The sequence below is a fragment of the Atheta coriaria genome, unplaced genomic scaffold (genome assembly GCF_025399875.1).
Source record: "Atheta coriaria isolate IRGN ID8LTWV9N9 unplaced genomic scaffold, Caltech_Dcor_3.1 hic_scaffold_4_pilon, whole genome shotgun sequence".
In the NCBI taxonomy this organism is placed as follows: domain Eukaryota; kingdom Metazoa; phylum Arthropoda; class Insecta; order Coleoptera; family Staphylinidae; genus Dalotia; species Dalotia coriaria.
Genome location: NW_027045446.1, coordinates 7,570,405 through 7,582,481, shown reverse-complemented (window position 1 = coordinate 7,582,481; position 12,077 = coordinate 7,570,405). Strand labels below are relative to the sequence as shown.

Sequence of the window (12,077 nt, the reverse complement as noted above, 5' to 3'; positions counted from 1 at the left end):
TCAAAAACGGAAGAAATTAAGCTTGCTATGCTTTATTACTGGTCTCGCCGATTCAATGAATGACATTTCTTTCACATTTTTGTTTCTGGACCATTATATCTTAAATATTCACGAGTTTAATACGTAAGGTTGTTCTAGCCTCAAAATATTCTCTTATTTTTAACAATTTCTATAGTTTTATTAACTTACTAACATTTGCCCGCGATTTCGTCCCGGTAGTGTTTAATAAATATGTAATTCGTTTTAACTCTCTTGTTCTAGACATAGTATTTGTCAATTCTATCAATAAGATTCGCAATTTTATTTTAAAGAAATTAATTATATAAAGAATTGCTAATAATGCACTTCAGCGCGCCATCTCGGATTCAACTATTTAAATATAACTAAGATTGAATTTCAATTCCAACATTTATCCTATAGAAAAGGACTGTCTTTAGGGTTTTTCCGGCAATTATTCCAAATTATCTCGCCGTAAAAACCATCCTTGGACTTTAACGAACATTTTAAAAAAAGAATTGGCCAAATTGGTCTAGGCGTTGTTGAGTTATGCGCTTACCAACAGATTTTGCGATTCATTTTTATATTATAGATATGATCTTAAAAGTATATTGGGTTGCTTATAATTACAAACGAAAGAAACAAAACCCATTTTACTTTACTACTGATCTTCCTGATAAAATCTAAAACATTTATGTGACATTTTATATTACTGGTACTAAAATATTCAGCATTTTACACCTCTTCGTTAATAACTACGCAGTTTGCCTTACTACCCTCATTTGAATAACAATGTTTCTCAACTGCAAGCAGTTTTCCCCTCAACGACAAACCGCTGGTCATGCGGACCGCTCCTAGTTATTCATCTGTAAGTAATAGTTTTCCCTAGCAGCGGTAACTCACAACTAGCCCGAAGATAAGACGCGTATCTCGAAAAGGAATGTGTCTTATCCTTGCCCGATCTGCCGCCCGCTCCGGAACGCATCCCGGCGTTCATGCTTTCATGCATTCATGCTTTGCAGCTTTCTCAACACCAGTTTATTGCGTCTCCACGGTCCTGCGACCCAGTCTCCGGCTGCAATTTCTCATTCAAAATTATAAAGCTCAAACCACAATCTCTTCTTCCCTCGGTGGCTTTCCACCCATTAAAACCTAATTCTGGGCTCTAAGGAGGTTTATAATTTAGATACGGGAAAAAAACGTGAAATTTTTTTATGCGAATTTTTATTGAGTTTTTAGTCGGTTTTGTTTCACGTGTTGCTCATTGCTTAGGGGCTTGGATGTCATGTCATCAGTGATGTTTTTTATGGAACACAACGCCCGTTGAGTAGAAAAAGCATAAGTTTTTCACTCAAGCTTGAATGAAGTAGACGCACGGGACGCAAGTTGAGCTCCTCGGGCGGCCGTTTCACGTTATTTTTTTTTGTGTGCAAGAGCAAACGGTTTTTAATAACTTTTTTGCGGCTGACGGCATTGCGCGCTGCCCTTGTACATAAAATAACAATATTCCGCCTCCGGGCAACTACACTGAACTCATGGATAATATAACATTATACCGGGCATTCAAAAAATAAAAAAATTTTAAAAATATTTCAAAATCACTTCAAAAATATTTTCCAATTAAAACCGTTTTTATTTTATTCAGATTAATTTATTTTACTAAAGTCAATTTATATAAAATTTATATCTTTATACTCATAAAACTTTAATTCTGTTCAAAGTTACGTCAAAATATTAAAACCCATTGCGGTTGGAATATGTTATGATAACACTTTGTTGCGTCGAAATTTTTTGCAGTTTTCGGGAAAGCGGTTTGTGAAAATTGCTTTCATCCGAGCTCTCCGCAGGCGCGCCTCACGTGCGTATTCATTTTTGATGAATTAACGACGATGTAGTTTTCAATGCTGTGAGAACAGCGTGTGGAGAAAAACGCATCGGCGGCGAGCCGGAACGCTGAAAGCGCCCCGCGAACGATAAAGCTTTCAATCAAACAATGCCGAAGCGACGGCGCGCCGTTGTTTGTTCCCGCGCCGCGCTCGTTTTAAGCAAAAATAAATATCGGGATGGGCGCCTCGACCTCGCGCCCTCACCATCACTCTCAGCCTGTTCTAAACGATCGTTCCCCGCGGACGCCGGTGGAAAAAATTCGCTCGCACGCGCGTTTTTCATCCGGGGCGTAATATTGTAATACTTTATGATTGATCAAAGGTGAAGCTTGTACATAATTTCAGGGTGAGTTTAATAGATGCTTGGGTGGGGCCTAACACGAGAATTTATGGTGTCGTATCGGTAAAATGTTTTATGTGCTTTAACTTAAATGTTCTGTTAATGGTTGAGTACACAAGTTACAACGTATTTTAAAAGTTTTATATTATTTTAGTGAAATATTAAAATAAAACGTTGAAATAATATATAAAAATTTATTTTATTACGTTTTTATTTTTAATGCCTTGGGGATTAAATAATTTTTGCTACAAAATTTATATTTAAATAAAAAATATTCTTTTAATTTAAATATAATATCCTTTAAACTGCTTTTAGGACAATCAAATAACAATCCGCTTTATATACATTTGATAACAAAACATAGAAAGCAACCTATATAATTGGAACGATTGCGAGTTTTAAGTTAAGCTCACATTTTCCAAAGCTAAAACCAGTTCGATGCAAATGAAGCGTAAAGCACTTTGTTGCATTTACCTCGCGACTCGCATCGTGTGTATTTACGACGTCTGTATATAATTGTCGGGCATCGCCACACAATGCCAAATCCTCTAAATGCCGCCTCGATTCAAGCGGCGATGTTCGAATGAAATGAGTTGGAAAATTTGTTAAAATATCACCTTCCCTCGCGCGCCACAAACACACACAGCACCAGGCAAAGACTACACCGCGCGTTTAATTTATTTCGCGTTTTTCTACAACTCGCTGTGTAGCTATTACTCTTGATAAACCAGCGGCGTATCCGTCTCGATGGATGCCATTTGTATTTCAGGCATGGCGAACCGCTCCATTGGCCATAATTCAAAGCCGCGCGCCGTCTTAAATATTTTTAATATCTCCCTTGGGGCAATCAAGCATCTTGGAATAACCATCTCGGCGGAATTTTCATCAAAATACCAGAATGTTTGCGCTTTCGGTTTTACCCGGTGCAAAGATTTATTTATTTGCATGGTACTTGATGTTTTTATAATAGAAACTAAAGTTAGAAATGAGAATATGAGTTTATTTGTTTAGTTGTGTCGCTTTCAGGCAAAAACCGCTTAACCAATCTTGATAAATTTTGGTAGGGATCTAGTTTTGACCAAGGAAATACAAATAGTGTGCTTTTTGTTGCAAAAAATTAAGATATAGGGCAAAAATTAGAGTTAAAAGTTAAAATAGTGATTTTATCATATTTATAATTACATAACTCACATCCAGATCACAAAAGTGCATTATTAGCAAACTAGCGTTTGCCTGCGACTTTGTCCCGGTAGTGTATAATAAAAATGTAATTAGTTTTTACTCTCTAGTTCTAGACATAGTATGTGTCAATTCTATCAATAAGATTCGGAATTTTATTTTAAATAAATTAATTATATAAAGAATTGCTAATAATGCACTTCAACACGCCATTTCGGATTCAACTATTTAACTATACTTATGATTGAATCTCAATGCCAACTTTTATCCTATAGGAAAAGGGCTGTCTTTAGGGTTTTCCCGGCAATTATTCAAATTTTTCTCGGCGTAAAAACCATCCTTGGACTTTAATAAACATTAAAAAAAAGAATTGGCCGAATTGGTCTAGGCGTTGATGAGTTATGCGCATTCCAACAGATTTTGCAGCTCATTTTTATATTATAAATTTTATTTGCTTATTTGGCATATACTAAGTTTGATAAATAAGCAAATAAAACAAGTACATAAATATTTGTAACAAAAATAAAATATACCTTGCCTAAACAAATTGAGAAGTTCCAGCAGCATCATTATTCAAAACCGTTTTGCAATAAATTTATTTCCTCGCGCATCCGCTGACCGGAAACGGTCGCAGTCCTCACAACACCTCACTTGAGAGTCGTGAATATTTTATCGCAAGGGTCACTTTAGACGCGCACGCACAATAGCCCCCGAATCGTGCGTCGGCACACTTTTCGACCCGCCCGCACTGATGGAAAACGAAATTATTTAAATGAATACAAAGTGCGCGCGTTCCCACGACACTATCGCCGACGATTTGCATCTTAATCGCGCCGAAGCAAAGTATCTCAGGGGCTTCGTATTGCGTATAGAGTGTATTAATAAACTTTCAAATGAAAGCACAACCGGGGTATAATTGAATTGGTGGGCGCGATTATTGAGGGCTTTAAACATTGAAGTGGGCAACTCTGAAATTAACTCCCGAAGTGTTTCAAACCTGTCGAAAACTGTGGACTAGTTGAGGTTTCCAGGAGTTTCGAGTTCGAATCTAATTAATTACGAAACTTGTAACGTCACACAACAATGCAAACAGTTATTATTTAATAATATTCTACAGTGAACAGTAAAATATAAAGTTTGTTTCTTTGAATTATTTTCACACATGATTGTAGTTTTAATAATTTGTGTTTTTAAAATAAAGCGCATATTTTGCTTAAAATTGTAATAATTTTTTTTTTATAAGTGAGACAAAAGTAAACATGTTTTTTTTTAATAGAATGAGAAATGCTAATAATGCACATTAGCGACATTACTGATTGAATTACTAAACTATAACCATAACTGAATCTCTATATTTGTTTTCATCCTTTAATTTAACAGCTTTTAAATTACAATTTCTGATATTTTAATACTTATTATCCTGTTCCATACAAAGACAAATCCTAAAACACAAAAATCATAAAAATTGGTCAAGCCGTTCTTGAATTATAAATGATGTAAATAAAACGACTTTGTGTGCCCGCGACTTCGTCCCGGGAGTGCTTAATAAAAATGTAATGTTTTTACTCTCTTTTTCTAGACATAGTATGTGTCAATTCTATCAATAAAATTTGCAATTTTATTTTAAAGAAATTAATTATATAAAGAATTACTAATAATGCACTTCAGCGCGCCATCGCGGATTCAACTATTTAACTATAACTATAATTGAATGTCAATGCCAACTATTATCCTATAGAAAAGAGCTGTCATAAGGGTTTTCCGGCAATTATTCGAAATTTTCTCGCTGTAGAAACCATCCCTGGACTTTAACGAACATTTAAAAAGAAAAATTGGCCAAATTGGTTTAAGTGTTGTTGAGTTATGCGCTTACCAACAGAATTTTAATTATTTATTTATATTTAATTATTGATATTCTATTTTTTTTTCATTTTTTTTTATTGAAAGTGCTCGAAAAACCAATTATTATTACAATTGTATAATTTTATTTAAATCTATATACTAGTGAATTTAACTCCTCATATTCGTATATACATTGTTTTTATTTGGATCAAAACTCGATTATAGACTTGTGAAATTAATATAATTAATCAGCAATACAAATATTTAAATGTATCAGCATACACACTTTGCAATCATATAGATTATTGATTGTGTGAAATTGTGCCGAAACGTAATCAATGTTGTTGTATTACAGTTATGTTGACTTTGGCGCAATATGAATTTTGCTGATTGTAGCCTGAAATAGTTGTGAAGTGCAATGCGGATGGGAAAACCGCGCACCACCGCGCAAAACAAAACCAATTACGTTCGCTGAATTTTAATACCGCATTAAGTTAGCGCACGGCAAGTAAACGAAGATTTCCGCAATTCGCTACATTTATACGCTTTGTAGAGCTGGAATTTAGTTATGAAGCAAATAAAATACGCAGTAATAAAATGTAGACGTTATTGTGCTTGTATCCGGCAAGTGTTCTACAAGCATCGCTCGGAATAAAATAAAATATAAAGTGTTGACGTAAAAAATTTAATTTTAGCGACGAAAATCTTGTTTTAGCGTCGAAAAATAAAATTTACCGGAATTTAACCGTGGAATACTTATATATTGCCGGAGTTTAATCAAAATTCCGACTTGTAAAGTTTGAAATATTTTAGTTTTGTTCCTTAAGCAATTGTAGAATGAAAGACTTTTGGTTGCATGAAGAATGAAGAATTTCCCAGCGGTTGTTTTAATCGTGGTGGCGTGCAAACAGAGTCTCCTGCTTTTGCATCGTGAGTTGTCGGGTTAAAAAGGGAATGAAATATTCGGCAGTTGCGTAATTTATGGCGGCGGCAGGCAAGTAGATGCACGAAGTAATGCGAAGATCGCGAGCTTGGAACCGCCATCGACCGCGTTCATAACTCACGTGCGCCCACATTCGAACATTTCGAAACTCTTCGGGCCCCGGTTTCAACCGCTCAAACATCCTGAGGTTGAGGGAATAGCCCACAGGACCTTTTCCACGCGCGCACGGCACTTCGACATGCATCAAATACTATTTCGTTGGCTTCGAAATCTTTGCGATTCGCGAAGGGAAAAAAAAAGAACAAATTCTCCTGTCAAGATTAACTTACGCTCCCAAGTTGAGAGTGTCAGTGAGAATAATGCGCAACATGTACAGACGTGCATATTCCGTGGTTTTCAACGCCGCTTCTTTTTTTTTTATTTTTTACATTTTGTAGAATGAAAAATACGAAGCGCTGTTTGGCTTAAACTTGTGTAGTGTAAGTGGGAGTCTCTTGTAATGTGAATGTGAAGGTGTAAAAAGTCCACGAAACAGTGCTGAGCTGAGGAAATGTAGAAAATCGTAACGTCCGTCGTAAATCTATGTCGGTGGTGCGTTGCCGCCTCTCGCGTTTGCGTGCATTCCGCAATCGCGCTGCATCGTGAGCGCTTGATGAAACTTAACGTTATCGGCGACACGAGTTCGGAAGACACATTCATCAAGTTTTAATCCGCCATCTTCGTCAGCGTATCTTTCATCTGTACGGTGGAGAGCACGTTCGGTCGTTGTCTGAACACGAGCGGCATTAGTTTCAAAGTGATACTTCAAAAGTGTTCGAGGGAATTTTAATGTTACGCTGGGTTTTAATGATGCTATGAAGTAGATACTTATGTACTTCAATTTTTTAATCGTCTACGTCATCAACTCAAAGTGGGGATAATAAAAAATATAAAAATTTAAATTTGAATTAAATGTGAATTTGTTTGTTTGTGTCGCTTTTACACAAAATTCACTGAATCAATTTTGATAAAATTTGGCATGGACATATTTTTGACTAAGGAAAAGTAAATAGGGTATATTTAAACACAAAAATATTACGTTTATGGTGTAAAATAAGGATTTAAAGTTTATATGGAGATTTATATATAACTATGGTTATATAATACAACACCAGATGGCGCAACATGTATCGGCGTCATCATTTAAAAGCGGGAAAAACAAAAAAAAATTTAAAAAAACTCAATTTGAGCTAATTGTGAGTTAGTTTACATTCCCAGAAATAAAAAAATATAAAAAACTAAATTTTGTATTTTTTACTTTGTAGTTTGCAGCAATTGGTAGTTTTAATTTCCATGCGAATAAGCTGAAGATTAGAGAGGCATTGAATATTGCAATTTCAACCATGTTGTGAATAATGCAGATGCAACGTAGTAGCGATAGCATTGAACGCATCGGACGTCGCGTTAATCTAATCATCTGCACGTCGCTGATAGCACCAATGAACATCCAAACACATCACTTGTATTACCGGGAGCCGTCCACAATTAATCGCAATTGTTCCGATTTAAACCCGACATTTCCACTGGTGTGAAATACGCGAAAACAAAAATTCATTGTAATTATTTGATGAAATACCTTAATGAAACCATACAAAGATCAAATGTCTGCGTAGGCTTGTTGTGTGCCTGCTGGTGGTATCCGGTTCAGCTCGACGATCGCGTGAGTAATCGTCAACATTTAATGAATTGCACACGGACAAAGCCCGAAACTGTCGTAAGTAGTTGCGGTGTTGCTCGAGAGTTACATTAAACTTTCGTCCCCTGGCAGTGCCTCGTATTGTTTGGCGGTCCGGATTAAAACGCGGAACTAACGAAAACGGCAGCGTATCAATCTCGAGTATGTGTAATTAGTGCGCCGAGCCGTGAGTCGGTTAATGAACCATCAGCGCCGCCGAGCGACAAGAGCATCGTCGACAAGACGTTGATATATACGCGCAAACCGTGTGTTCCCGGAAGAATTACAAATTATCCAATTCACTAAGGAGTTGTATGATTCTAGTTTCTTGCTAACTTTGTTGCTGTGTGGTGAAATTTGAGTACGTAGAAGAACAGACTGATTGATAATGAGAATTATGTTTTCCGCGCAGCATCCGAGTGGTTTATGTTCGTACATTCATTTGACGATGGCTTAATTTGTGGCGTTTGGTGGTGTTGTGGGCCACGTGTTTTCCGCTTGCTGCACGCGGCTATAAAACGCGATCGGGCAACTCGATTGCTCCATTTACGACGCCCGTCGTCGCCCTCAAACATCAAAGCTGTTAAACCACAGGGAGCTTTACTTGCAAACCGGAAAACATGTGCTTACAGCTTAATTTCTTTAAACTATTCAGTTAAAATTTATATCTTTAAAATTTTTCAACGCCTATTCTTCATTTAAAGTTAAATTGTTTCCGGAAATTCAATATTTACGTTGCGTTACGCGAACAAAACACGCCTGATTAATATCATTGTCAGTTTGTTATTACGAAGGCGTTTATTATACAATTTTCCGGACTAAGTCCTTTAAGGAGCCGGCGATATATTTTGACACGGCGGGTTTGAAGTGCGGCCGGAAGACGGCTTCATGCGGACGCAGGCAACTCGTTAATGTCGCTCGCCGCTTTTGTATAAACTTAAATACTTTGCGCCCCGCTAATGGACTTTGCGCGCGCGCCAGCGAGATGAACCCGGCGCCTCCACCATCACCACTGGGATGAAAAAACACATTAGGGATTATTTATGCAATTTGCGGCTTTGACGCTCACCACCACCACCAGCGGGAAGAATATCTTTTAACTTTTTCCATTGTTTGCGTTTACCCTTCACAGAAAACCACAAATATACACAGAAACCAAGCAAGAATTGTGTTTACCCCTTTTCAGCTGCACTTTTTGTTCAAATATTTATGAACCTTTCACATTATATAATTGCTTGTCTAATTAATTAGACAACGTTCAATTAGTTTTAAAGTATATTCGAGGTAATTCGAATAAATTTGCGATATTGGTGGAGTGTGAAAGGCGACAAGTTGGAAAGGGGGAAAAGAGGTGGCTGAATTGAATGTGTCTGTTTAAAGCAGATTAAAAATAACGACGCTGGCAATTAGTCCGTCGATGGTGCGCTTGAACGCGTTTGAAAACATGGAGCTTTGTGAAGCTTGCCGAAGCTTTCCGCTGTTTTTCACCTGACGCTCTACACGAAACACTTCGATAATTAAAACCGTTGCGTGTGGAGGCGTGACATTGATTTATGGTTATTTACAAATTGAATTTGAGTTTTTTATTGTATCAAAAAATAAATTATTCAATAAATAATTCCAGATATATGCTATATATAAAATAAACTTGATAAAGTAATCATCAATTTCTCAAAAATGAAATAAAACTTTAAAGAAAACAATAAATCCTTCAGTTGAGGTTAATGAGTTGCTTAATAAAAATGTAATTCGTTATTCTCTCTTGTTCTTGACATAGTAGGTGTCAATTCTATCAATAAGATTTGCAATTTTATTTTAAAGAAATTAATTATATAAAAAATTCAAAATAATGCACTTCAGCGCGCCATCTCGGATTCAACTATTTAACTATAACTATGATTAAATCTCAATGCCAATTTTTATCCTATTGAAAAGGTTTTTTTCTCGCCGTAAAAACCATCCTAGGACTCTAACGAACATTTTAAAAAAAGAATTGGCCAAATTGGTTTAGGCGTTGTTGAGTTATGCGCTTACTAACAAATTTTGCGATTCACTTTTATATTTTAGATTAATTAATTCAATTTAAAACATTTTTTTATGTAATTTTACAAAATTTACCTGAATAACTAATTTTATTCTATAAACGTATTTATTTTCGATTTAGATGTTTTGAGTCTTATGTGTCTAAGTTGTAAACTGTTGTTACAGATTCTGGGATATCCCCTCACCGTGGTGGCAGGCGAGTACAGTCCTAGTGGGCACCGGCAGTGCCCTAAGCCTACTGGTGGCGGTGACTGCGACGGCGGCATGCTGCATCACGTACGTCGTGCACACCGGCACGGCACGCATCGCCGGCGCTCTCCAACTTCTCGCAGGTTGGTGCACAAACAACCTCCATGGAACATAGCACATGATACACTTGCTATTCTAAGTCTAAACGCTTTCCTTCGAGACGTCGCACGCTGTATTTTCAAGTGTCGTGATCTCAATTTCACACAGCTCAGCTTCTCAAAACAAACTTTAACAATTTACTATGCTTACACACACTGTTAGTATTAATAACAAATTAAATCAAATTAATGCACATTATGTAGCTAATACTATTTAATTGAATCGAAAATGTCGGATTACATTATACGCAAATCTGTAATTGCTGAAATCATTTCAAATTCCGAATTCGAGTCGCATTAATTAGTATTCAGATTAGTTTGCGTTTACGTGCAAATAGCGTGCATGAAATTTGCCTTTAATAAAAGGGGACGAGAAAGCTCGGGCGGAACTTTACGCTGGATACTAGCCGGTGGCCGACGAGCGAATTAATCATCCCCTTGTTAAATTGGCTGACCCTCGTGACAAATATGATTGCGCCTCGATCGTGTGCCCCGACGCAACTGGCGCTCGCAATTACCGCTTTAAGCCACCTCTAGTCAGGCTCTGTTGAAGAAAAACTAATCGCCAATTAATTTCGGCTTCATTCTCATTCAAAACTCGTCAAAACCAAGAATAAATTAAACTATATTACATTCAATACACAATCAAATTGTAAATTTTATCGCTTACGGATGATTTTGATTTTTCTGCCTCATAAATAACTATTGACTGTTCAAGTAAACCCAGCGAAACGAGCGTTTTGTCACCGCTCAACTAACAAAGATATAAATCTGGCGCGTTATCGGTTGCACGTGCCTCGAAATGACGATGAGATCAAAAGCGGCGCTGAGCGAATAATTTTATAAGATCGTTGCGTCGAGCAATTTTCCGCCTTCTTTCTGGATGCCGAGTGCCGAGTCGATTTCAGTCTATCCATCCGCCTGCTACCTTTTCAATACGGGTGTATCGCGGCCCGGCTTTGCCAAAGCCTTTTTTCTTCCTGCGTGCTCCGCCGCCGTATCTCTTCTCGCCATCCGAACCCGAAGCAACTTTCAAACTCGAACTCAAACTCGACCCATCCCTCCGGGGAGAATCGCCCCCTAAGCCCGGAAAGAATATCAAGAATATAAGAAACGAGAAAATATAACCAACAGCGAATCTAATTTATATTCCGACGTCTTTCTTTTTTTATTTTTTCGTGCGGTGAAAATAAATTTTGTTTTTCAACTTGAAGGAAGGTAATAGATTCATTTATAATTATATCTATATTTTATTTTTGATTTTTATAGTGTATTTTCACTAACCTGTTGAAATTCAAAATTATTTTAAGTACAAATAAAAAGGTTTTAGGGCTTTTTATTTTTTTTTTAAGTGTGACAATGTTAAATTTGAGTTTATTTTATTTTATTTTTACAGAGTTTTCCCCCACTTTGACTCTGTAAATACTCGTTAATGAATCATTTTACGAAGACTTTTTTACGAAAAAAAGCTTTAATGCTCGCTAGGACCCCAAGCGGATTGGTTAGCACTGTAGTAAAACTACAACGAGTTAAATAATTGAAAACTTGCTGCTTTGTGTGGCTGAAAGCATAAAAAAGGCCAAAAAGGTACGAAATAAACCGCGGAGAAACAATAAACGCGGTTTTAATGTCGCATTAACTAAGCGCTCACTTTATTGACTCGCTCCTTGCGTCGCCTCAGGGAAAAGAAAGGACGAAATGAATTCCTTACACGCTTTGCGATTCGGGCGGGTTCTTTGCTTGGAATGCGTTTAATGTTTATTACGTTTGGCACCGCACATTTGTC

General features: G+C 36.9%; 1 protein-coding gene across 1 annotated transcript in view; it reads left to right on the top strand.

Moving 5' to 3' along the window:
• LOC135790954 (LHFPL tetraspan subfamily member 6 protein-like) overlaps positions 1-12,077 on the top strand; it is a 62,497-nt gene that overhangs the window by 43,921 nt on the left and 6,499 nt on the right. Inside the window, exon 4 of the mRNA XM_065301253.1 lies at positions 10,110-10,276. Coding sequence (XP_065157325.1) covers positions 10,110-10,276 — 167 coding nt within the window. The remainder of the gene's footprint in view (positions 1-10,109; positions 10,277-12,077) is intronic.